Source organism: Lutzomyia longipalpis, chromosome 1 (assembly GCF_024334085.1).
Source record: "Lutzomyia longipalpis isolate SR_M1_2022 chromosome 1, ASM2433408v1".
Taxonomy (NCBI): domain Eukaryota; kingdom Metazoa; phylum Arthropoda; class Insecta; order Diptera; family Psychodidae; genus Lutzomyia; species Lutzomyia longipalpis.
In genome coordinates this window covers 34,756,061-34,784,019 of record NC_074707.1, presented here as the reverse complement: position 1 = coordinate 34,784,019, position 27,959 = coordinate 34,756,061, and the positions used below count along the sequence as shown (strand labels likewise).

The 27,959-nt window shown below is 34.5% G+C and overlaps 3 protein-coding genes and 1 long non-coding RNA gene across 8 annotated transcripts in view; 3 read left to right on the top strand and 1 right to left on the bottom strand.

The window, feature by feature from the left end:
- LOC129786261 (transcription factor cwo) overlaps nucleotides 1-27,959 on the top strand; it is a 201,588-nt gene that overhangs the window by 23,740 nt on the left and 149,889 nt on the right. The gene's annotated exons all lie outside the window — the stretch shown is intronic.
- Nucleotides 7,429-10,006, top strand: LOC129786274 (uncharacterized). The gene is made up of 2 exons (XM_055821173.1): nucleotides 7,429-7,843; nucleotides 8,369-10,006. Exons 1-2 carry the CDS (start codon nucleotides 7,721-7,723, stop codon nucleotides 9,068-9,070), a joined length of 825 nt encoding a protein of 274 aa, XP_055677148.1. The 5' UTR covers nucleotides 7,429-7,720; the 3' UTR covers nucleotides 9,071-10,006.
- On the bottom strand, nucleotides 9,300-10,584 carry LOC129786289 (uncharacterized). Its single transcript, XR_008750110.1, has 2 exons — nucleotides 10,375-10,584; nucleotides 9,300-10,299 (listed from the first exon to the last, which is right to left on the bottom strand). It is a non-coding gene; the product is annotated as an uncharacterized LOC129786289 (long non-coding RNA).
- On the top strand, nucleotides 25,042-27,406 carry LOC129786272 (uncharacterized). Of its 5 annotated transcripts, none has more exons than XR_008750107.1 (2): nucleotides 25,042-26,196; nucleotides 26,302-27,406. XR_008750107.1 is itself a non-coding variant. In XM_055821169.1 (2 exons), exon 2 carries the CDS (start codon nucleotides 25,237-25,239, stop codon nucleotides 26,089-26,091), a length of 855 nt encoding a protein of 284 aa, XP_055677144.1. In that variant the 5' UTR covers nucleotides 25,042-25,138; nucleotides 25,221-25,236; the 3' UTR covers nucleotides 26,092-27,406. The 5 variants fall into 5 exon arrangements, 2 of the variants coding, with proteins under 2 accessions (XP_055677144.1, XP_055677145.1); XR_008750109.1 differs by having other exon boundaries at nucleotides 25,042-26,250; nucleotides 27,212-27,406; XR_008750108.1 differs by having other exon boundaries at nucleotides 25,042-26,250; nucleotides 26,606-27,406.

Genomic DNA, 27,959 nt, shown 5'->3' with positions numbered 1-27,959 from the left:
AACTTTTAACTGTCTGCCCATTGTCAGAGTATGAAAAATTATGGTTTACATCAAATTAAAATCAATTCATAGACGGTTAACAGTGTGTGAAAATGCACAAAAAATTCAATAGGGTCAGTGTGCCTAATATTGGGTACAAATTTGGGAAATTCATTGGCTTTTGTTACTCTTTTACTCATTAAATGGAAGAATTCTTCTTAAGAATTTGAAAACTAAACAGTGTGGGAGGATGGTGAATTGATCTTTAACAACTCTTTAATAAACTTCTAAATGTGACTTTTCATGACCTTTACTTTTACTTCATCAGTTAAGTAAATTGTTAAATTGTATACAACCTCTGATAAAGAGGGAATAAAGCTTTTAGATATCAAGATACTGTAGCATATAAGGCAATCTTACCCTATATGCTTTAATTCATATCTGAATTGGCTGAAAATCACATAAGCTAGACATTGTGAAACTAATCTTGGACTTACAACGGAAACACAGAGAGGCAAACTCGCTTAATAATGCAACATGAGGTTCAACCAGCAAGCTCATAAAAATTTCATTGATGCCACCAAGATGCCACACTTCATACACCAAGTATGCAATAAAGATTTCTAATTTATGGCCATTTAATGATGGCTCTGATTGTGGAGATTAATTAATTTTATTGATATCACTACGTTATGATTAGGATGATGAGCACCAATGGGATTTTGATTTAGTCACTGGATTAAAATGCAATTCATTACCAGAGAGGAGAAATTTGAATAAAATTTTTCTTGTATGGGTGAAGAATGGGTCAAAAAGGGCGAGTTAAGCATAAAATTTGTCCATATCTCCGCTTTCTTGACCCTTTTATAATCCTACAATAAAGATTTAAGATTAATTCAAACACTTCATAAAAAAAATGTTCGTTAAATACATTCTGGAGTTTCTCCGGCTTTAAATGTGTTAAACACAAACACCTTTTAATTTAGTAGAGCAATCCAATTTGTTCATCACAAACGAAATTGTATCACGACAGCAATTTATCTTCAAGAACTCTGTTCCAGCGACACGGTAAGTGTTTTGTTGCCAATGCAGCACGATATATTAAATATAATCTTATGAATTAATGTGAGAGATTTCGATAACAAATTGATGCACTGCTCTTAATGTACTTTTGATACAGAGAAAGTTGATGAGATTGGTGCGTTCTTAGCCCCTTGGCAAAGTACTTGATCAGCAGCGGCTATCTTTATAAATTCATTTTCCACCGTGAGGTGCAACGACGACGAAAAAAAAAGAAAGAAGAACTTCATGTGAAAGTTCTGATCAGTTCAGTTTCAGTGCTCTCTCGGAAGGATGTCAATCTCTCTCCTCTAATTGAATAATCTGGATTTTCGTTTTCACTCAAGGGGAAATTGATTTCCCGGGAAAAAAAGAAATGCATTTGCCACTCTCAAGTGACTATCTCATTACGTGCAGAGTGGATGATGACTTTCGTCGCAATGAGCGTGTGCGAGCATATAGAAAAAAAAGAAGATGTCGCAAAGAATGGCAACGCCTTGTGCTAGCATCCCGGAAATTATATATAGATGAAATATATATAACACGCGTGCAGAATGGAAGAAGATATTGCGGAACGGAAGTTGCAGAAGAAAAACTGCATATATGCCGAAGAAGCAAATGCCAATCAATCACTCCTTCGGTATGCTGATTTGGGGAAAGTTTTCGCGCACTGCGATGATGAAACCGCAGCATTAAACATGTCAGAAAAGAAATTATTATAACGGTCATACGGCAATATTCTTTTGTAGACACTCTCTCGGGCACCAAAAGGAAAATTCACTTGGTGCAGTATAAAATATATTTTCAAGTTATATTTCTGTTTATGGAATTCGCCATGGTGTGTGCTCTCCAGCACCCATGTATGCATGCCAGCATTCTGTTTTGTTGATTTCAAGAAAGCGCGAGGGAAATGCTGACAAAGAATTGGGTCACTCTCTTGAAATTGATGTTTGAGCTGCGATGGTCTCCCTGTCCCCGCAGTCTTGTTGTTGCAACTTGGATGGCTTTGGGAAAAAAGAGAGCGAAGATCTTCACCTGTGTGTATACGCTGCATGCGGTTTCTTTGCCAACCAGTTTTTCCGGACAAACTTGGTGGTTTCTTTGAAGAAGCCATTAGGAAAAATAGTGTGGCATTTTCACCGAACGTACGATGCTGCCATACCACCACTATTGCTACAAGATGTTTTGCTCCTCTTATGATGCTGAACCTCTTGCATTTTCTTAACGCCTTCTCTTCAATTAGACCAACTTACCTATATTACAACATACAAGACAACATATTTCCAATCAACCAAATTCGTGCTTTCCTTGCCGGATCTTGAGGCTAAATAAATGCATTTGATTTATTTTAAAAATCTAATAGACTATTAGTTGGTATACCACAATCGTGGCATACCAAGTATTTTCCTTATTTATTTAGCCTACTAGTCAACCCGAGCCCCCAATCACGTGTGAGCAATCACCATTTTAAGCTATAAAAGGGGGGCGTATATTAATAGGGGGGATGAATAATACGGTACCCCGAGAAATTCTAAAAATAAAAAAATCCCGTTATTCATTTCATTTATTTCACCCACAATCCGCAAATTCAGCAGGTAGAAAATGGGAAAAAATGAATTTTTCTGTGGAGGCGCTATAAAGGGGGGTTGGGGCGGAATCCCATATAGCGCTTGCAACTCGTATTGACCCCCTCTACCCCCATACCAAATTTCATCAAAATCGGCCCAGCCGTTTAGGAGGAGTTCATGTGCCACAAACAGACAGACTTTTCAGCTTTATATATTAAGATATGTTCTACCAGAAAGAAATTTTATCATCAATTTTTTCCTTTAAAATTGTGAAGGGAAATAAAGAACAAAAATTCTTAGTTAAAAAAAAATATTTTTTGACTTATCCAAATGATTTAATTACAGAAAAACGAACTTTCTTTTTAAACAACAAACCTTCTGTATTAAAAAAGGAGTTTATTCATTTTGATCTTTTAGTCATTATGAAAATCACAACACATGTAACTTTATAATTACTGTAAAGAATCTATAAAACATGAAAGATTTAACAATTATTTAAAGTATTTATGTAAAAAAAAAATTTAAAAAAAAAACAGATATTTTAATAAATAAATCAACATTTTTAAAATTAAAAGAGTAATTTTTTTATTTTTTCATTGAACTTAGACCGGAAAATTTTTGTAAAATTTAACATAAGATACGAAAGCTATGCCCTTTATTTTACAGATTTTTTTGATTTTTTAAATCAGAATTTAAGCACCTAATTGTTTCATGCATAAAAACACAAAAAATATACTTGAGAGACGTTTTTTTTATGAACTTTTGGACAAAATTGTTCCTGATTTTCCCAACTTCCATTGATTAAAATTGATAAATTGTTGTGTTCCTTAATACTTTTAAGTTTAACTCTAAACTTTTTCATGCCATATAAAATGATTCAAATGCCTTAATTCGAGCCACACAAAATGCATAAACTCCTTTGAAAAATGAATACTCACAATTAAGTTAAAATGCACCTCATTTTATTTGAATGCTCTCTTCATAACGCATAATTTCTGGGTGTCCGTGTTATGTCGATCTTCTGGACTACTTGAGCTATACTCTATTGGCTACCTATTCATTTATTCAGAAGTACCCTCTAATGAAAATTGATGATGCAGATCGCTTGCACTGGTCAACGTGTGTCGTTTTTCATTGTCACTTTTTCTGGGTGAGTAGCTGAAAAAGCACCGCGAAGTTGGTCAAATAGTCACTCGATCAATTACCTAACGTGGCGCTCCATTCAATTGGACAATTTACTGAATGGGCGATCGCGCGGTGATTCACTTTTAATCACTGATCCCCTTCTCTTTGCGCGGTATGTTTACATTTTGGCGCGCTTTTTTTTTGGGCATGGTGTGGCCCAGCACTGACTCCATCAGGTCGAACCCACAGATCGCAAAGTGGCTATGTCGGTGATTGAAGAGCGTCAAAGGAAAGCAAACGCAATGGCAGACAGAAGAAAAATAATAATAATAAACATGGAACAACACTAAAACTTTCACGATCATAATGGAGGCGCAATGAAAAAAATTGTTATGAAATCGCGTCGTATCTAATAACTTTTTTTCCCAAATACCATTGCTATGTATATTATTGTTTTTGTTACTCTTCACCTTCACGGTAGCACTAATTTGCTCTTTTTCCGGTGTGTCTGTGACAAACTTTAAGAACCCATCACGGAATTTTTGGGGAAAAAGTTGTGAATTTTCTCCCATTAGTGAGAAGACTTTTTTTTTCTTCTCTTAATGTTTTATCCTCAATTTTTGTTTTCATTGAAATTCACCTTCTTCCCTGTGATGGGTCATATGGCACCAATAAAAAAGCATAAAAAGTGTGTAGAGATTTGAGCATTTTTAACGGTACACAAAAAAGAAGAATCTCGATTTCTCACTGGCAAACTTCTTTGCATGTCAACACGAATTGATCATAAGCCCACACAATTAACGCAGTAGTGGCTATATTTTTGGAGCTTCTGCAAATGGCATGAGAAAATGGCACATGCAAGAGATGATGTCTCTTCACCACTGTCCCCATCAAGTAATGTTGAAAATTGGCAATTCATTAAGAAATTAAAAAAAAAAAGAAATATAAAAGTAGAAATTTGTTGAGAAAAAAAAAAGATTGTGCTAATTTGCCTAAAATATTGCTTAGTCTCTATGGGTTTTATATGCATCTAACCAAAAAGAAAATCAATTATGAAAATTAAATTGTCTTAAAGTAAAAATGAGAAAGTTTCTTTCACTCTCAAACAATGTGATAATTTTTTGGTCAAGTTTCCCCCTTAATTGAGAATAATCAAATATATCAAGCATAATTAGAGGAATATATTCACGTGAAACTCGCGCCACGGGTGAAGGTGAAATGGTATCTCTGACAAGAACTATAACAGAGAATGAGAGTAAGATTTTTTTTCTTAAGCATTCACACGATAATTTACACTGAATAGATCACTGATTTCATTCAAGTTTGTCCCATAGAAGAGCAGAAAGAAAGAAAAAAAATCCCATTCTTGTAATGAGGATCGTTTTGAATTTTAGTGACCAGCCCATTTCTATTTGATGGGAAAATTGCTGGAATTATCATAAATTTGATTGAATTATCCAAGCGGAAGCTATAATTTGACGGCATTAGAAGAACATTTTACCTCGTGAGAGAAGATATTAATCAATCAGGGCATGATTAGGCGTTGTGGAATTTCAAATAGAACCCACTTTTAACTCAAAATTGGGTGGAAATTTTATGGATTTGGGTCGGTCAGTATTTAAAACGGAAAAAGTTCTTTCAACAATTTTTTGATAATGGATTTGTGCTCAAAAACAACCCAAAGATTTTCGCTAATCCCACCGTGTATGTACAAAATAAACATGCTAATTCCCCATTGAAATTGTACCTACCTCAATTTTATTGTCTGCCTTAGCGATGTACTTACTTTTCTTAATTGGCGTGTTGCTTTCCTTATAGATGGATTTTTATTATACTCTTTTATAGATCTTGTTCTGAGAAAGGTATTTGATTTTTTTTATTCAAAAAATATGATAATTTAATTTTTGTTTTCTCTGTTTAAGTTTTAATTAACGAAATAAAAGAGAAATATGGAGACGCCTGGTAATTAGTAGCCTCCATTTATACGTTCTGCGTATTAACCATTAAACTAGATTGAGTCTTTGGGTTTGAATTTGAGGATTTATTTTAAACAAATATTTATTAGAAGATTTTAATTTTGTATGGAGACGCCTGATATTTAATTCAAGTTTTCATTTTTAGAGAAGAATTCGTTAAAAAATTGAAAGAAAAAATTATTCTAAGATTTATCTTATTAACTTGAATTTTTTTTCAAAATTAAACAAGTGTAAATGACAGCGTTTTTTTTATTTAGAATTTCCTAGTTCCGACTTATTGTCAAGTACCTGGCACCTTCACCTAATATTAATATTGCTCTTTAATAAAAATGATCTCATTCTTTAAAATACCTGATGAATTTAATGCCTGCATTATTTACGGCTAAGACTTATAGAAATCTAAGATGGAGGCGCCTGGTTAAACCAGGCGTCTCCATTTTACTTAAAAAGAATTTAGCTATGCATACTTAGCCCAATAATTAATTAATTTATTATCAAGTTATTATTCTTTAATTGCGAGTTTCTTTTCAATGGAAAATTTGTTAATTGCTTCATACACAAATTAACAAATAATTTAGGAATAAAGTTCTTAGAAAAATCCCTAAAAAGCTCTTTCTAAAAACGATAAAAAAATTTACTAAAATAGAAACATTTAAAAGGAAAAGAAAGAACGATTTATGATTTCTTTAAATTCAATGGAATGAAAGCTTGTATTCTTGAAATTCTCATATAAATTCTAAGAATGCTTGAAGAAATTCTCACAGAGCTGCTTTGGAAGACTGAAAGAAAATGATGGAGCTGCACGGGTAAAATATACTTTTCTATCGTCACTTTCTCTTTAATTTTTATCACACTAATAAAGGTGCTAATTTAGGGAAATGCCAGAGATCCTGAAAGTGAAGATGACCACCCAGATTGGAAGCTGTGACCCCGCGTGACTTCCTCAAAATGCGGAACTTCGCTTGTCATACGCGGCACCCAGAAAACCACAACGGCTCAGGAATTTGACATGGCACCAAAAAATTTGAATAAAATGTTACCTTATGGACCCACATCTTAAAGTTCACACTTTTGTGGAGAAGTTTTTTTTTTTTTTTGGCGACGACGATGCTAAAAAAAAGAAGACCAAGAGGAGAAGATACGAGACACAGATATGCCCCAAACGCATCTCATGATTTCCCCAAGACTGTGGCATCTCACACCCAAAGAAGAGCTTCTTCCGTGCCCAAAAAAAAATGAAGAGTGATGGAGGGAGGGAAAAGTTTTTTTTTGTACATGTTCCAACTTCTTGCGGATATGGAGACAGAGATGACACCGCATGGCCACAATGGGTGGAGGATTGGAGGTGATGTGAGAAAAAAAAGGAGAAGAGTTAGGGAGTGAAGAAAAAAAGAAAGACATTGTGACGAGTCAATAAACGGTAAAGCGCTAATTTGTCTTGCAGATGAAATATCCACACCTTGCCCCAAGCCGTGGAGTCTTTTCAATAAGACACAACACAGCCACCAAACCGCGACCAATAATATACAGTTTCATGTGTCTCTTGCTTCTCTGTCCAACCAAGAGGCATCCACCACCTCTGAGGTGTTCCTCATCGTTTTGCTCCCTGAGAAATCTCATGGGTGCCTCTGTGTTGGAGCTCTTGCACAGCCAAATACAAGTGAACCAGCAGATCTCGAAATGAGATTCATTGCTATTTTATCAGACAACTTTTTTTTTAGGTAAACAAGGTTGGTGCTTGGAGAGGGAGGTCTTCGCGATACGACACCGCGCGCATCCCATCCTACACTTCGTAGTCTTTAAAAACACATGGTTTTACTTCAGATCTGTCAAAGCACAACGTGTTTTATACGAATGAGCACGAGCACTTGCCACAATTAAACAGTGTATCGAAGAAGCAACTTAAAGGTGCTTCTCTCTGAGGAAAGTCCACGCACGGCACGCACTTTCCGCAAATTTATTTTTTTTGGCAAAAAAGGATTTTAAGTGAAGACGAAAAATCAGTGTGAAAAAATGAAGTTTTTAGTAATATCGTGTTTAGTTGTAATAGCAACGGCAGTTGTTGCGGAGGAGAATCAACCATCAGTGTTTCAGGAATGCTTCGACAAGGATTCCATTTCCTGTGTACAAATGGCGGTAGGATAATAATTGATTCAACTTCCACGCAACTCAAACGTCGAAAAAAAAAAGCCTCGGATGGGATTTAAAGTGTGCCATATGAGGAATAACTAAAAAAAAAAAGAAAACTAAGAAGAAATATGAATTTATCATACCGATATGTTTGTTCTTGTGCTAAATTGCCCAATCGGGAGTGCAGTGATGAGGAATAATTCCGTTTTGAGTCACATAAAATGGAGTTTCTAAAATGATCTCGTTTGTGAGACAAAGAGTCGAGAAATTGCAATATATAATGCTCTCTCGGCGCATAAAATGATTTTTAAAGAGTTCTGGAAAACTCGTTCTTGCTCATGGTGTTCTTATTTTCAGTTTATAGCTGCATTTCAATCGTGGCACAGTTTGAAAGAGTTTTTATTTTACCTCAAAATGAGCAAGAAATTGAGTTGAGGAGTTGTGGGGCGAAATTCAATTGAACCATAATCTTGCAGCAATTTGCTGGAGAAAATGTACGTTTTTTCTTAAAGAACTTCGTCTTCGTTGCAGGTTTTCCGGAAGGCCAAGGAATTTTTCGATCAGCCAAAAATTGATTTGGTCGCCGGATTGTCGGTTGTGCAAGTGGACAAAGTCGCGAGGTCCGTGGATACGGCTTCTGATGAAGTAGAAGCCGCCAAGGATGTTGAAGCGCGATCAAGTGCAATTGGATCATTTGTTGTGGATCGCCTGGGAACCTTCTTCCAGGAACGATCACTCAATTGGAATTTCATGGGTGCTGCAAGGAGTCTCAGCAATGCCATTCCTGATGATATGAAGGCACAAGTGCGCTCCTTGGTCGTTGAGGCTCGTGGCAAGAAGAAGCTGATCAAGAAGTTGCTCCCCCTTCTCGGCATTATTAAGCTAAAGGCTGCTGTTTTGGGTATCTTAGCTCTCCTCGGTATTGGTTTGATTGCCAAGAAGGCTCTGCTCGTCTCCACGCTCTCCATCATCATCTCCTTGGGCATTCTCCTCAAGAAAATCCTTTCGAAGAAACTCTCGCTCATCGGTGGACTGGGAGGCGGATTGGGTGGTGGACTTGGTGGATTCGGCGGCGGTGGTGGCCACGACTACCACGGTGGTGGCGGATGGTCATCCGGTGGTGGTGGCGGCTGGAGCTCATACGAGCCACACTCCTTCGGTGGCGGCGACTTGGCCGGTCATGGATCCTCACTTTCTCACTCCCTCGCCTACGGCGGACACCACAAAGCCTAGAAATGTCTCATTGTTTTACACCTAAAGCCCACATAAGTAATTTATTTATTTATTTATTAACGAATAATTGCATTAAACCTCGACAAAATGCCAACAATACGAAAGAGAGAAACAAGAAGGAGGCCCGTGTAGATTTTAGTGCAAAAGAAAGTGGGACCAACAGATAGGGGGTGTCAGTGACGCAAATCCAAAAAAGAAAAGAAAAGTAAAGAAATGAAGATAGAGTGTCTTGCATCCAACCCGTGTTAACACTATTTATTTTTTATTCGATTAAGTACAGTTGAAAAACTCTTTGTATATAAATAACTAGTCTCATAATTTACAAGCAATTATTTAATAACAATTATGTCATAATATTGAAGAAATGAGAACAAACACTCTTTTTGTAATTTACAATGTAAAGTAAAATGAAAAAAATCAATACCTTATCAAACATACACAAGTTGAGAAAACAAAATTTACGAAAAAAATCCAAATTGAGATCAATGATGAAGAATAATTCCTAATCTAGTCTATTACGTTGTTTTTATATCTTAATCTTAATTCTTCCTATCATCTTTATTTTTATTCTCTCCTCTAGTCTAACTCTCACTTTGTATGTTTATTTTTCTCTATTTCTTTTTACTATTTTTTTTTCAACAATTAATCGTACAAAATTGTGCAATCTCTTATCATATTGTCTTCTACCTCTTAATAGCTATTACTTCACATTTCTTATGTCTTAACTTCTTATTTTTTTTACAACTATACACTTCATAATATTTTCCAAAACATTGACCTTAAAATCACAAAATTGTATAATTTTTCTCGAAATGGAGAAAAAAAAAGAAAGAATTGTAAAGAAAATTTTAATTAAAAGAACAGAAAATATGTTTTATTTTTTTTGGATAAATTACATCTCATCTGGACGAATAAAAAAGTTTTTTTTTCTTCAAAGTTGTTGCACGTCTTTGGGATTTGTTTTTGATAAATAAATATTTTCCTCAACATGTCATGAGAGTTTACCTCACCAACGGAAAAAAAAGAAGAAAACATCTCACACACCCAAAAAAAAAGAAGACGCGTTGAAAATTAAAGAGGCAGCTGCAGTTATATTCATTTGATCACCTTACCCACTCTCGTTTCGATGACTTACTTCCATTATTTAGCAACATTTTCGCTGGTTTAGGTCAAATAACGAAACGGGATTTCCTTTTCGGTGGCACGAGAGCACAAGCTCGTGTGAGCCACTGAAAAATGCATGTAAAAGTGGGAAATAATAATTTTTCGATAAACTGGACGATTGGGTCAAGACAGCATCTTACAACTTGAGCTGAATTGCTGACCCCCATTTGGCCCCCTGTTCGCATCCACATTATATTCCATGACACCTCGCACGAAGGTGGCTGCCTGATCCACACTGTTTGAGATTTTCTGTAAAGCTGCTGCACTTCTTAAACATCGCCCATTAAGACAAGATTGGTGTATAAGATGTGAATAATATCGCGGAAACTGTGTGAAAACGCAATGCGATGCGATGGTTTGTGAAAGAGAGAGCTAGAAAACCAACTTTACGAATACCACACAAAAATGACAAGGGGCTCAACACACTCCTCCTATAAACATATAATTATTCTAAATTACCCGGTTATTTGGTGAATTAGTGGGAATTTTCTTGCTAATTAAAAGATCATCTCTTGGCCAATAAACTGTTTATCAAGCTGAAAAGTGGAATCATTGTAGAAAATTGCTTCAATTTGGCATGAAACTCCCATTTAGCGCCTAAATTCCGAACTAATATTTAAATGTGAATTAACCTGAAAGGTTGATGTCTGTGCTAGAGCGATAGGTTCTTAAGTTTTTTTTTATCTTCTTTTTTTTTAATCAAATTACTTAGCTGGTAATTTTGTCTCTTGCGTGATACCTCTCTCATTTATTTATTTAATTTCTAGATTTATTATATTAAAGGTAAGTATTTAATTTTCGTAGAGAGCAATTTTACTACTACTGCCCTCTATTAAAGAATTAATATTTAATATTTTGTGGTGGAATAAACCTTGAGGGACAAATCACATTTGGAAGATTTTTTTTCAGCGCTAGTTTTATTGTAACTTAGATTACAAAATAATTTTAAACATAGATGGCGCTATCTATTTTTCTTCTCGTAATAATTTTCTTTACTAATACGTTTTAGTCAACGTTAAAAATTTGATTAAACTTGTCGTTTTAAATAAAAAAAACTTTATTTTAAATTATGAATATTTAATTTTTTTAAACATAAAAAAGTAGTTGTCCCCTTGAAGGTATCATTTTTTTCAGTTGCCGGCATCTTCGGCAGCGGATGCGACACATGAGAAATTTTCCAATAAATCAATTTCTAAATCCTAATTAAAATAGTAGCGGATGCTGTTACCATTTTCTGTTTTAATTTCTAAACATCTGGCGGCATTTACATATTTCAGTGAAAATTAATTTTTCCACAACATTCTCCACGATCAGTGTTGCTCTTTTGCATCTCGTAGAGAGGATACATTTATTCTATTCACGTGCACGAATTAATTTAGTTTGATCTAAAAATAAAAGATTCTTGCATTGAAATCATTCAATGTCTTGAGCAAAAATGTGCAAAACATAGCATAACACAGTGACATAAAAAGAATTAGTCATGATTGAAATATTTATCAGAAAGTTTGTTTTCTTTCTTCTTTACAAAAAAAAAAACCCAAGATTATTAACAATGTTCTAACTGAAAAATAAATACTGTACGTATGCGAAATAAGGTCACGGAAGAGATGGAATTGGTTATATATGTGGTAGAATGTTGTGCGTGAAGAAAGGGTTCCTCGTGCATGACAAATACACCACAGCTTTCGGTTTCTGTTGAATATGAAAGCAACAAACAAGATGTGATCTCTTAAGAAGAGGTTTGTCAGCTTTGTGACAACAGAAATTCTTTTGAAATTTAGGGCAACATTTCCCATTCATTCTCAAACAGTAAAATCATATGGGTGTAAACATGCATGTCATAAATAATAAATAAAGCAATAAAAACATTATTAAATGCTTAAGGAATTAATTTACAGTGGGGTCTCGTAGTACAGATGCAAATTAAAAAGTTTCTAATGTGAAAGAGGTAAGAATATATTTTTTTTTATCTTATTTTACTCTCGTAATCTAAATCTTCGAAAGAATCACAGCTAAAATGATAGAGAATACAAAACTCAACTATATGAGCAATTATTCGTATTTTTTTTTTGAATATTATAAACAAGAATAATTTTTACAGCTCCTGATAAAATCTGGCAGCAAGGCGACGGCTTGGAAGAAAAATCAACATATTTTCTTCTCGGAGTAAATTTTCTTGAACAAGCTTGAAGAATTAAATAGAATAATATTTTGCTTATGTTTTGTATAAAGTTTCTTTTTTTATGTTGGTTAAAGCTGCACCGTGAGCCCTTACTCTATGTACATGAAAAACATTAATATACATGAAAACTATTTAAAATTTAAATACATCATGTTCTTTTTTTTTTCGTAAATTTAGTGGTCAGTAGTTTTATTAAAATGCAAGCATAAATCTTGTTATAGAACAAGTCGATGTCTATAAAACGGTTCTAATTAGAATTTAAAATTCCATTTCAAGAAAAGCGGAATAAAAAAAAGGTAAGAGTTATTTTACTACTCATTGTCCTTCTCCAGATATATACATAGCTGTTTAGAGGAACATTTCCAAGGAATTACCTGAAATTTACAAACAAATTATTAAAATTCTCACGTTTATGAGAATGAGAACAAATCAATTAACTTTATTTAGATAAAAGTACATTATGCTGAAAAATAAAAAAAGAAGAATTGTAGAAAGCAATAACATTCAAAATTTGTTTGAAGTATTTCATGGATAAAAGCACTTGATGACTCTTTTTGTGGCTCATTGTGAATTACCGCTCTGAGAGTATGCCAACCAAAAAAAATTAGGCAAACACTTCAAGTGCGTGCACTTAAAAAAAATCTAAGCGAAAACACAAATAAGTATGATGGTAAAGAAATTAATTTAATAAATCCCATCATATAAATCTTTCGGCTTCTGCGGTGAGATTGCGAAAGCTGAATGAGCTTTCACGCTGCGATTCTCGCCTTATAGGCGCGATCGCAGAAAAAATTCCCGCGCTTGAGAGTCTTCTTCGGAGAAAAATGGCGCGAATAGTGCTTGTAGAAATGTTCCAATGTTTAATCTTATATGAATGGATTTATTAACAAAAAAAAGTGCCGGATATCGATTTCAAAAGATACACACACTAAGCTGTGAAAAAGAGTGATTAAAAAGAGTTAAAATGCATAATTAGTGGTCGAAGATGAGAGCTTTGTGCGTGTTGAAAGGAAATGATGGATCGAATGTGGCTTTTAATAAAGGAAATTGATGCTCTTTTTTGCTCTCGCTTAACCTTCATATTAGAGGAAACTGCAACATTTTCTCCCAAGAATTTCTCTCATTGGTCAAGCTTGGGGCAACGCGAAGAAATTAAGATTTTTGTTGTTAAGCCAGACTAATATGAGGGACAGAAAACAATTCGTTTTATAAATTCTCACACCAATTTTGCCAGCTGAAAGTGTTACATAGCCAAAAAAGCCTGCCTGATTCCGGCGTTTCCAACCACTTGACTTTGAATGAATGAAGATGGGTATTTGGAACAGATTGTGGCAGGTAGAGATATACAAAATTGTGTTTTATCTTCTCACACATAACAGTTAATTCGGCCAACATTAAAATTTCACATTATGAATTGAGAATTAGTTGTATGGACAAAACTATTCTCTCTTTTTTTCGCTCTCTTTTCACCGCGGTTTTCTGCAAAAGAAAACCCATCAAGATAAGCAATCCGTCTCAAGATCACCCATAGATAGCATCTAAGTAAACCTTAGGCTGAATTATTTTAAGGGAAAAAAGAAAACTTCCACATTTAGAGCACCAAATGTCTTATCTGTCCAAAAGCTCTTTAGTTTGGTATTTAGAATGATATTGAATTTAAACATAGACCTACATAATTTGCATGAGTCACAGCGTGTGCATAAATAATTTTATAAAATCTACCAAATGCATTTTAAAGTAAATTTATCTCAAATTAAATTGTTTAATTTATCTTACAATGTGAAAATATATAGCTAAAATTAACAATTAGAAAATGTAGGTCAAAGCACTTTCAATTTCCCCAACAGAAATTCTACATAATCTTGTCAAACAACCTTCTTCGGCAAAACATGCAAAATGTTATACACAACACTCGTAGCTTTTATTCGTGGGTCAAGCTATATTGTCATTGATCGATTAATTTACAACATAATATTTTTATTTAAACTTTGCTTTTCATTAAATGTGAAAAAATGTTTAGTTTAAATTTTGCTTTAATTTCATTATTAAAAAATTATATATTTTTTAAAAAATCGTAGTTTTTTGTCTACTTCAAGTATCTTTATCGTCAGCTCGTCAAATAGTGTTATAAATTTATATGTATATAGGTATTTAAAAATAATTTTGATTAAAAAATCTCATGAAAAAACTTAGGTAACTTCATTTAATTTTCTTTATTTGACCCTACAGTCAACCATCTTTACCCCAATATTTCTTATAGTTTAAGCAATTATTTAATAATTTAAAAAAGAATGTCTTTCCTTTTGTAGAATTTATTACTCTAAAGGCCAAACAATTAACCTCTATATAAAATCTTAAAGCGTGAGAATCATCAACGAATTAATTTATGATTCCCTCTAGCAGTTAGCAAAGTCTCTCTTGCCATCATTTTTACACACATTGGTAGCAAAGTTGTGGTACAATGTAAAAAATGTAGAGGAACATAAGTGGAGAAAATAAAGGCGACAGTTGATGTACAAAACAAGACATTATTGACGCATCACGATGTCAAATCAATTTTCTACATAATTAAGTTTAGTAAATAAGTTTAAATGAGCGAAAAATTTATGTTTTGTCGTCAGTGTAGCAGAACATTGAAAACAATATTTCTCTACGCTAGGTTTTTTTTATTATTATTTTTCCCTCTATTTATAGGTAGATATATCTGAAAATTCTTACTGATGATGACCTGTAAATGTCAATTTTAAATTATATTTTTTTTCTCGCTCTGGAAAATTTATTGAATAATAATAGTTTTTTTTTAATAGGTGGTGCCTTTTATCCTTTTTCTTAGCATTCACTTTATAAAGTTAGCGCATTTATAATCAAGATATTATAACCCAAGTAACACATTCTGCCCTAAATAGGGAAATGCCGAATATATCTCGAATATTTGTCGACATCTTTGGCCCTATTTGCTAGGAAATACTCAAGTGGGCAAATATTCGACAGATTTCCTTATTGTGTGGCCCAATAATTTCCCCGTCGAAGAATATTGGGCCATTTTTCGAAAAATTCCTTCCCTATTTTTTATGCAAGAAATAGGGCAAAACATGTAGACTATCCGTCGAAATTTTTTCCTCCCAATTTTCCTTTTTCTGAATTGGGCAATGAGTGCCCACCAAATGTCGAAAATTGTCCCTATTCTAATTCCTACCAAATAGGGAAATCTTTGGCCCTATTTCCGTCGAATATTTTCCCTATTTCTGTTCCTTGGCTCTGCCTACCAAATAGGGAAACTGACGGCCCTAAATCCGTCGAAGATTTTCCTTATTATTCTGCCTTATATTTGCTCACAAAATAGGGAAACCGGTGTCCCTATTTCTGTCGAAGATTTTCTCTATTCCTCTTTCTACAAAATAGGGAATCAGGTGGCCTTATTTTCGTCGAAGATTTTCCCTATCTTGTTTCCTTATATTTTAATGCAAAATAGGGAGGGAAGTGCCCTAATTCTGTCGAAAATTTTCCCTGTCATATTTTCCTAAATGTAATTATCTCTAAATACAAAATACCTATGCATGTAAATTATTTTTTTCCCTTTTCCAATATTGAAAATAAGTATAAAATAATTTAACAATATCAAAAATATTGCAATATTTTAATTAAATTAATCTGGGCAAACTCAAGTAACATTTTAGGGCAAATCTTCGACGATTCGTCGCCAGAGATAGGGCAAAAATTGGGTCTGGTGTCGACACACCGTCGAAAGTGGGGACAAAAAACCCCAATTTATCGCCGACGAATCTTCGACATAAAAATCCCTATTTTGGCCTAGTCCTCTACCAATTTTCTATATGCAAAAATGCACCCTAAACTATTATTTACCCAACAAATAATGTGGGAAATCGATAGATAATAAAGAAGCAAATTAATTTCTATGCTAAAATCATGAAAAATTGATTAATTTGCATAATTTTTTTGCATCAAGGTAGTTGATTTCCCTATTTTGGCCCTATTTTAGCCTTAAGTGACGTCATCCATCCATTGTCCAATCACATTACACCATTACTGTCCATTTCACAAATGGTTTCAACTTGGTGGAAGTGTCGGAGTGATATCGTACGACAATTCCTACAGAAATTATTATTAATTTAAAAAAAAATCAATTAATTGGAATATTTTGCAAATTCTTATGTACATAATGCTAATTCTTTAATCACTATTTAAAATTCCTTTATATTTTGACAATTTTTGTTTAGCTTGAATTATTAATAAAGGAAAAAAAAATACCTTTTTTAATGTTCTTTGACTATTTTTAAGCACAAAGCGCCTAAAAATGAACAATATTTTTATTCTTAATAATAATAATAACTTTGTTATTTCCATACAAACTGTAGTATTTTAAATGACAATATATAAAATATTTTAAAAATTCCGATTTACAAAAAAAAAAAGACTTTACGTCCTTTTTTGTAAATATTGCTTGCACCACAAAATGCCTATATTTTTTCTATTATTATTACGTTTTGTTTTTGAAGCACATTTGGTCTTTAAAAACACACATAAGGGCGATGCCGAAGAAAAACTCATCTGTATCCAGTACTCAAAGTCGACTATTTGTCAAAAAATAATTATTATCTTATCATTTTTTTTTAATTTATGAAAATCTCAAAGTATCTTATGAATTTAAAAATACAATTTACTTTAAAAAAATCTAATAAGTTAATCTTAACCACCAAGTGTACTTTGAAGAGAAAATATGTTTCTTTTCGTTTCAATCTATTTCATTAAGAATTAAAATGTAAAACTCGCGATGAAGAAACTAACTTTTTTTTTTAAAAAATCTTTTTTTATGTACAAGTTCTCAGACGCGAAACGCATTACAAAAAAAATATTTTTAAAATATTTCTCGGGCGAGAATCGCAATTAAAGATTTTTTTTAAATTTCTTTTTTTTATAATCTGTAGACCTGAAATGTGAAACTTCAACTAAAAAACTTTTTTTTTTTATAAAATGTAACTATCAGACGCAAGATGTCTAATGAAAAAAAAATAATTTACCATTATTTCATTTTTTATTATAGGTATTACTAGTTAATTCGAGCCCCCAAAAACATGCAAGCCGATTTCTTTTTTTCGTTTTCTTCTGCGCATGGTTAGCTTAAAGAATATCAAACACCAATAAAACAATCATACACGTAGAATAATTTAAAAAGAATATCAAAGAAAACATTTTAAAAAAATCAATCAAAAATGACTTGCAAATCTTATTGAACCCCTCTGCCTTCAAACAGAATTTCATCGCGAATGGTCAAGCCGTTTCAGAAGAATTAATTTGCCACAGACAAACAAACTTCAGTTTCATATTAAGATTCGTATAGTCTTTAAGAATTTTATTTTGGAAATTTTAATTTCATTGGCTAATTTTAAAAATGTCTCAAAATTAGCTATGATTTGATATAATTTCGGTAATTTTCAAGGTCACATCTAGGAAACAAAATGAAGGATTTTTATTTCACAAAAAGTTTTTCATATTTTTCGTTTACAAGAAATAGTATTTTTAAAACTTTTTTATGTTCTAGAAAGTTGTAGAGCTTCTTATAACCTTTTAATTTGATACCAAGTTGAGCAAAATCAGTTATGCCATGCCGTTCTCGAGTTATATGGAAAAACACTTTTTGTTTTTAGCCGCCATATTTTTTTCAAACCACTCAACCGATTATTAAGTACGAGGTAAATTGTCGCTTCGCTCCAATTTACCACGCCCCGCTTCGCGGGGAATTTTTGCGCTTCGCGCAAATTTTACAGGGAGAAAGGAATTGTGATGAATTGAAATATATTTAATGGAAGATTTATTCGTTGGTAAAAACCGCCTGGTATCAGGAGTCTCTGTACCAAATTTCATCACGATCGGACCAACGGTGTAGAAATGCATAGATGAACAGGAACGAAATTATAGAGAGACCTTTCTTTATTATATAGATGGGCCACACAAAAACCTCCAACAGATATTTCAAAGGGAAAAAGTGAATTTCACACACCATTTATGGCGCCAATTTCAAAAAGTAGCCAAAAAAACATGAATTTTATATGGGGGCTATATGAAGGGGGGCTCTGGGGGGAAAATGAATGCCGTTGGTAAAAACCGCCTGGTATCAGGAGTCTCTGTACCAAATTTCATCACGATCGGACCAACGATGTAGAAATGCATAGATGAACAGGAACGAAATTTTAGAGAGACCTTTCTTTATTATATAGATGGGCCACACAAAAACCTCCAACAGATATTGCAAAGGGAAAAAGTGAATTTCACACACCATTTATGGCGCCAATTTCAAAAAGTAGCCAAAAAAACATGAATTTTATATGGGGGCTATGTGAAGGGGGGCTCTGGGGGGAAAATGAATGCCGTTGGTAAAAACCGCCTGGTATCAGGAGTCTCTGTACCAAATTTCATCACGATCGGACCAACGGTGTAGAAATGCATAGATGAACAGGAACGAAATTATAGAGAGACCTTTCTTTATTATATAGAAGATGGGCCACACAAAAACCTCCAACAGATATTGCAAAGGGAAAAAGTGAATTTCACACACCATTTATGGCGCCAATTTCAAAAAGTAGCCAAAAAAACATGAATTTTATATGGGGGCTATATGAAGGGGGGCTCTGGGGGGAAAATGAATGCCGTTGGTAAAAACCGCCTGGTATCAGGAGTCTCTGTACCAAATTTCATCACGATCGGACCAACGGTGTAGAAATGCATAGATGAACAGGAACGAAATTATAGAGAGACCTTTCTTTATTATATAGAAGATGGGCCACACAAAAACCTCCAACAGATATTTCAAAGGGAAAAAGTGAATTTCACACACCATTTATGGCGCCAATTTCAAAAAGTAGCCAAAAAAACATGAATTTTATATGGGGGCTATATGAAGGGGGGCTCTGGGGGGAAAATGAATGCCGTTGGTAAAAACCGCCTGGTATCAGGAGTCTCTGTACCAAATTTCATCACGATCGGACCAACGATGTAGAAATGCATAGATGAACAGGAACGAAATTTTAGAGAGACCTTTCTTTATTATATAGATGAGTTATCGATGAAAACGTCTCACTGAGCTATACAACATACTAAAATTTTAAACTTCTAGCTATAAGGGAAGTGGCTGGTGATATTTCAAAATTGCGGACGGTGGCCATTTTGGATTTTTAAAAGACGAATAAATAAAGTTTGTCATCCACATTTCTATAAAAAAATTCAAATCGAAAGTCTCTATTTCCAAAATTTTTCCACCATCATATTTGGAATGTAGGTTGTTTAAAATGGGCTCATACCAAGTTTGAGGCCTATCTAAGGTAGTCGGATTTTCCGACCATTACTTATTGTTCCCCACAAAGTGGAACACCAACTGATAATAATAGAAAAAATATAGGCGTTATGTGTCCCAAAAACACTAGTTTGTATTAGGCGAAATAAATTATGGCGTTGTGATGCCAAAAAAATTTTATTATTCATTATTTGAAAATATCAATTATCAATTGGAAAGTTTTTATAAACAGCTTCTAAGAAAATAAAAATTCCAATGACAGAACTGCTCTTAACAAGTACGAAAATATATTTTTTTTCTTAACATTTCCATTAAAAAATTTATTTTAAAATTTTGGAGTAAAGTAAATTTAATTTTTCCACTTCAAGTTGTTTCCAAAATATCCCTCTGTGTTTTACAAAAAAAGAATTAAAATTTATTTTACATTTCATATAAATGCAATAATGCATAGGAAAATAAACTGTGGAGTATGCCAACATCCATGGACTTTTCTATGGAATTGTGCAAAATAATATTTTAATGGGTCATATGGCGCGCGATCTTCCCAAGAACTTCAAAGGCGCGAATTCAAATTTTTGGGTGCAAAATTAAAATTTTCATCCTTAATTATCTGAGGCATCTGCATCCAAAATATATGGACCAATATGTTATAGGATGTATGAAGAAATTTTAAAAATAGTTTTAAAAAGATTTTGGGAAATTTGATTTTTTAAACCCAATTTAAAAATATTTAATAATTAATTTTTGGAAATACATTGTCATTTTATCTCCTTTTGTTAATTTTCCTATCTGAAAAGGGATATGGCATAATTTTCCAATGATCAAGAGTCAGGAAAATTCGCGATGTAAAATTATGGATAATTAATTATTATTATTGAGATCCATTTCATTTTACCATTTTGCATGGCAAGTAACGCCACCATCCATGAGAAAGTAATATTATTTTACATAATAATATGATTCCCATTGAAAACCATTGGAGAAAAAGAGAAAAAAAATATTAAGGAAATTAGGGAAATTTTTGTCGGCTATCCGTCGAAAATTTTCCCAATTTTTACCCTAATCCTTCGACGAATCGTCGAAGATATTTCCACCAAGTTTCGGATGAAATATGGATTAGGGCCACAATAGGGATTCACATGTCGACGATTCGTCGGTCAAAAAATTGGGGTTTTTTGTCCCCACTTTCGGCCGTGTGTCGACACCAGACCCAATTTTTGCCCTGTCTTTGGCGACGAATCGTCGAAGATTTGCCCTAAAATGTTACTTGGGAATGAGTAGTATATCAATATGTTGGAACTATTTTCCACATAATTAATCTCAGACGTTAATAAAGATGTTAAAATGTGCGGAAAATATGCAATCTTTCACTGCAAATTCATCTGAACGTACATAAATTTATTATTATTATAATTTTTATTTCTACTTTTGCAAACTCGTATATTCTTTCCTTTCTCAATTAATTGGTATTCCACATACATAGCTTTGTGTATACGAATAGAATTTTTCAATATAAATAGAAAACTATCGTGTGTTTTGCTTCATCAACATCAACAAGTGTGCCCTCTATAATATTGTCATGTTAATCACATCAAAAAGCCACAAAAAGAGATTTTTTCACAATAAATTTAGAGATATATTTAGAATTCTTTAGCAGTACCCCGTTTGATGACACTATAAAGAACACAGACAGAGTGGAGAAATCTCTTTGGATGAAAAGCGATTCTTTCACTTCGAGACAATAAAGAAAATCCGTTTGAATGGGATACAATAAGAAGAATTGCAATAACAGAAACGAACTGAATTCTAAATATGTGAATTCTTGGATGTGGAGAAGAATGAAGTTTTTAGCTTAAGCATGGAATAAGCTTGAGAGAGCTGAAACTTTTGGCCATACAAGCAAGAGGAATGTGCGATTGGGAGCGTTTCATCTTCCTATTGTATCTGGGCCAACATTTCAGCGCTATAAGATGTTGGAGATGCATGAAATCTGCACAAATTCCCAGATTTCATTCTATACACAAGCCAATTGATTGAGGTACTCCCAGGCTGTTACTTTTTTTTGCCGTACGCATAAAAATGAGGCACCTCGCTTTCTTACTGTTTACCAAGATAATGTGCAAAGTTAATTCATTGAACCTTGTATGGCACCATCGTGTCTCCCATGTTGTCTACTTGAGGTCCCCTCTCCGTAATGTGATGTTTTGCAACCCATGAAACAATCACGATTACACACGATGCCATGTTTATGGGAAAGAGCGACAGGATCTCTTTGCATCTGCTTTGGGAGGAATTTCACGAACATTCATTTCGCGATGGGATCATCTCCATTGAAGAAAGTCCCCCACTCGAGGCGTCGATGAGAGACTCTCTCTCACTCTGGCATATCATTCCGCGAAAGAAATCCGCGTGAGAACGGATCTTGCAAAAACAACGAGTTTCTGGTTCATCGACGATCACCACAGGTTCCTGGTCATTCAGTCTCCCCGTCGCGTTCACTTGCAAATGCGGAATTGCAAATCGGCGGTGTGTATTCCAATATACATATCAAGATACATATACATATCTGAGCATTGGTATGCAAAATAATAAGTGATCCGAATGTCGGTCAATCTGCAAAACTTGCTTCAATGGGATGTATTGCGGCGGAGAGAGTAAATCATGGACATGTCATCACCTTCGATATGCCACTTAGTGACCCCAACGCGCGCCCGCACCTAAACCACATTGACAGTGAATTTCTTTCATATATTGAGAGGAGAAAAAAAGAGCCCCGCGATCTAATGACCAAGTCGCGGATTATCAATTTGAATACCGCGATCCTGGACGATTTCACTTTTTTTTTCTCTTTCTCCATTCACATTCAGAAATATTTTTTTCACTTGCCCACACGACCCACACACACTGCTCATCCATGATTTACTAAATTAGTGACACAGTAATAATTGTTGGATGTGTAGAAAAAATGATAAACACCTTCTTTCAATCGATCATCTCTTCATACGAAGTCTCTTCAGAAAGTGATTTACAAAGCAGGCAAAACCATTCACTTCTTTTCTTGGACGCGCAGCGTTGGTAATTTTACATTACCTCTCCGGCGAGAAAAGTCATGCAAATGTAGATAAGTTATGCTAATTACTGTGGGAGCTAAGGAAAAAATAAACATATAACATACAATATATGTAACTGTTGCCGCCAAATTGTTAAGAATTTTCCATGAGAAAATTCTTTTTTTTTCTTTTTCATACAAGACTAAAATTCTAATTCTAATAAATTTTCCTCGAGCTTTAAATTAAATCTGAGATGAGATTTTATATACATACATAAACAAGACTTTTATATGGATTGATGTTGCAACCGCAGGAATTTTTATGAAGAAATACGGAACTCAATCTTCGTCTTGTTCTTTTATTAATTCACCGCTGACGTTTTGTCTCCACTTTGAGCAATAAAAGTCGAGAATTTATGTTTTTCATTGAGGGGAAATTGCTTGTGAAGATTGATAGTTTTTAATGATTTAATGCTCTGAGGAAAATCAAATTAGAATCGGAAAATTAATAGAAGAAGAACAAAAGGAATTATGAATCTAAATTTTTGAACCAGGCGACTCCATTTTGATTTATGCTTGATTTGTAAACCAGTGGAGGCGCCAGGTCATTAGTCAATTTTATACGAATCATTAATGAATAAAATACTTCAATATTTAATATTTTTTATCACTGACATTTTTCTTTTATTTTTTTTTTATGAAGACGTTTCCACATAATTATGTAACTTTCTTTCCATCCCCATCACCATTAAGCATTGGCATGCAAAAGGAATAAAATTTTTATTAATTAAATTAACAACAAATAACATTTTTATATGAGCAAAACATATTTATTTGAAAGATATTAACTCTTAAAAAATAACTACTAGGCGCCTCCATCTATAAGAGCTTTTGAATGCTTTCACTATGGACTTCAAAGGATAACTTTTTATAATAAAAAGTGATCTAAAAAAAAGATTAAGTTTACTTATCTTAAAATTTAAACATAAAAGTAATACTCAAAAACGACCAGGCGTCTCCACTGCAAACTCCACTCTGGAAAATGGAGTTGATTAACCTTTAGGATGTCACAAAAGGTGCGTGCTATCGTAAATCGTCATTCCCTCCATATGGGACACGCAATTGATGACGCATTTGCGTAATTTACCAACACTACCGTGTATCATCTCTTGGCAGATGCTAATTTTTGGCTTGTAAAAAAGGCCCCACAGAGCAAATAAGGTGAATGAGAGAGAGTTTATTTCATTCACATCTCAATCACTTTGCTTAATATAACACTTTCGTTTTGTCTAATTGCTAGAGAGCACTTCAAAGGGGGTTTGCGGAAGAGGCACATATGTACATTGGCAGTGTTTGGAGAGGGTGGTGTGGTCCCCACCCACTAGGAGAATGGATTTTCAATGATTTCTGGGGAATTGCCGCAGGTGGGAGAGATGGGAAGAATGATTTCTTATGCGAGTTTTTATTTATAAGCATAATATTGTACGCGATCATTTCCCCACTCAATTTTCTCATGGATACTTTCGCACAAGATCTCAACCACATGCTCATACGGTATGTATGCTGGCTGATAAAGAATTCTCGTGGTCCCCTTCTTGGCGGCCATAATGAGACGCGGATAAAATAATTGTAGTAATCGCGCTATTGTATGTGGAGCTCCAGAAGCGCGGCCATTGATTAACGGGAGGACTGAAAGTTGCTCTGTGGACATTTCTCTACTCTCATTTCTATCGGGCATTTTTTTCAGTGTTTTTTTTTGCCCCATCGTCTTCTAACTTCCTCATGGCGTGCTTTTTGTCATCTTCAAAGCGCCCTAAGCTTGAATCGTCATTTCAGAAATTTATTAATGACTGTCCAACATAGATTGGTGGCGGTCAGTTGGTGAATTGAAAATACAGCAACGAAAAAAAAGAAGCCAACACAGAGATATTCTTATGCCGCGCGAGGTCTTTCGATGGTGCTCGTGCGATCATCTTCATTGACGACCGACAATGATGATGATGGTGCTCCAAGGTGGCTGCTACCAATCTTCACGAGTGTGGCACGGAGTGAAAGAAGGAAAGAAAGACATGGTGAGAGCCCGCGACGGAGTGAGATACCCGCACAACCTAACACGGGGAGACCGACCCATTGGAAGTCACCAACACTCGAGTATATGCACCGCTTAAGAGGTAAAAGAGCAGAATTGTGGACTCTCTCTGGTGGGGAATCATTCGAAAGAGGTATCATATAAATTGGCTGTACGTTCTGCAAACGGTATCATATCATCCTTGCATCTATTCGACGCCAGTTGAGAGAAAATACCCAAACCGTGTGATTGTGCATTTGAGACAGAGGGCTATTCTTGTGGTATTTTGACCGAGGGTTGTTACGAGATTTTTTTTCCAAAAAAATCTTTTCATCTAAATTTTTTTTTCGTTAAACCAAAAATTACGTTACGACGTAGGGTACTACCTCCCTAAATGGCAAAGTTAGTTATTGGAATTTTGTGTGTTGTGGCAGTGGTGACGGCACTTCCGGCCGAGGAGACACGAGGCCACTCCAGGAATGCCGTAAGCACAGATAACGACCTCCTCGATGGCATCTACCACGACTGCATTAACAAGGACTCAGTGTCATGTGTGAAGTACAAGCTGTTTAATTTTGTTGACAAAGTTGTGTTGCAAAAGAACGTGTTCCCACTCACGGAGGGTGTGACGATTGTTAAGACCCCTGGAGCTGAATACGAGGGTGCCCCAAGAAGTATTGCTGGGGATGAATCTGTGGAATCTCTCGTGTGGAGTCGCCTCCAGCACTTCCTGCACACGCACACAATTAAGGTTGACCTCAAGGGATCCGATGTGGTCAATGCTGTAGCATCCACTGGCCGTGCCCTCGAGGATGTTTCAGACAACTTATTTGGTGAGGAAGAATCCACAGCTGCTGGGGAAAGTCGTGGCAAGAAGAAGAAGGCCGCCAAGATTCTTGGCCCACTTCTCTTGGCCGTTGCCCTGAAGGCTGCCGCCCTCCTGCCTCTTCTCTTGGGTGCTATTGCCCTCATTGCCGGCAAGGCTCTGCTCGTGGGCAAGATTGCTCTCGTCCTATCCGCCATTATTGGTCTCAAGAAGCTCCTGTCGCACGAGAAGCACGTCACATATGAGGTCGTCGCCCACCCACACCACTCCTCAAGCCACTCATCCAGCCATGGTGATGCCTTCGTTGGCTCCGGCTTCGGTGGTGGTGACATTGGTGGTGGTGGCTACGGGGGTTCCGGACACGGAGGCTGGGGACGCTCAGTTGATGCCCAGGAATTGGCTTATGCCGCCCAGAAGCCTTAAGCAGCAGCACCCTTCTGCAGCATCCGGCACACCACTGACCCACTTTTCGCGCTCGCACAACGACTCTCTTAGGCCAAAGTCCACCCACTCGTGGAATATCAAGTGGTTGGACGATGATTTTCTTTATTTTTTAAAAAGAAAACCTCTTATCTCTCTTTCGTAGGTCACAACTATCCACCTGTTCTAATTTATTATATTTTTCATTTCAAGCAATCTCTTAAAAAAACAAAGAAAAAAAATAATGAAAAAAGAGTAGAAATATTTATGTACGCATCTCAAAGTGCTGATATAATTTATGTTTTTGTTAATTAATGAGAATATTCTTTATTAGCTATTCTTCTATATAGACTCAACAGTACCGCAAATGCTCGGGGCTTTGTACGCCAAGATGCAATTGTTACGAGGCAATTGCACTTTGGCAAATAGTGTTTGTTAGGTTCATAACATTTAATTTATTTTTTATTTATATTACATGTAATAATGCGACAAACAAAATGACGAGAACACGACGAAGAAATGATTAATGAATATTTTTTAAGAAGATAAAAAAAAGAGTCAAAAAAGTAAAAACGACAAACGAACGCAAAATCCTAATTAAGGAAAAAAATGATATATATTTTGGAAGAGTTAGATGGAAAACTGAATGTAAAAAACTCACACTTGATAATATTCTTACAATCTTCTCTATATTCTTTCTAGAACTGAAGTGTACTTTTTAAGTTAAATTTGAGATGTACACGATTTCTATTTTATCCTCTTTTATTTTTTCATCTATAATTTCTTTTATTTTATATTTTTTTAATTGTGAGAAAGATGTGAGAAAGGAGCTAAAAAATTTATACTAAAACTCTCTCTGTCTTCAAACTGTCTCAAGTAGTGCAAATGTAACAATCTTCCTATAAACTTAATTTTCAATCTCACCTTCAATTTCCAAAAAAAATAAGACCAATCAAAAAAAAAGATAATCAAAGAATGTAAAAAGCACATCTATTGTGAAAGTATTATATTTTAAACTTTACTTTTTAACTATCTCTATTTTTAAAATGTTAATTTTATAAGACTTACTCTGACTGTCTCTCTTATGTATAAAAATACTTATTAATTTACTTTCTTTCCTTAGCAGTTCTTCAACTATTTTCTTTCACAAATTTTCTCTGTGAACTCTTAAACACCTCGAAATATATAATTTTTTTTATAGTAAGATAAAGGAGGAATAAAAAAAGGAAAAAATTAACTCTTGTAATATTTACAACTTCACCTTCTCTATATAAAATTGTACATAAAACTTACATACTTCTATAAAATACTCAACATACTTGCTCTGTTTTATTTGTCTCTCCTTGTAGATTCTCTTTGCTCTTCCTATTTATTGTCTTGAAATTTGCACTCTTGTACTCTCCTACCTCAAATTGCGCCATTAACTTGCCATAGAAATTTATTGTTGCTGTTTAGAGACACCTTTCTAGCAATTTCTCTCTCACAACAATCTTTCCTCTTCACCTGGATTTTATCATTTATCTCTGACATTCTGTATTCTTTTCACGTGCATTTTACAAAACCCATCGACACACTGAGAAAAAAGAAAAAGGCAGCAACAGCAGCAAAGTATTAACAAAAAAATTCAGCAGCCAACTCTCCGATCGACGTGCTACACTTATTCCGACCAAAATTTCATGTCTTAAACCAGTAGTTTATTACTTTCTGTGAATCTCTTCCTATATCAAGAAGAAAACATCTCTGTTTTTATTTTATTATACATACGATACACATAATAAAAATGATGAAAAAAAAGAAGAACATTTTGTGAAATTTTTACTCTCCACTGTTTGTATCTTTTACCCACAATGCTGAAGTTCTCACGGACGTTG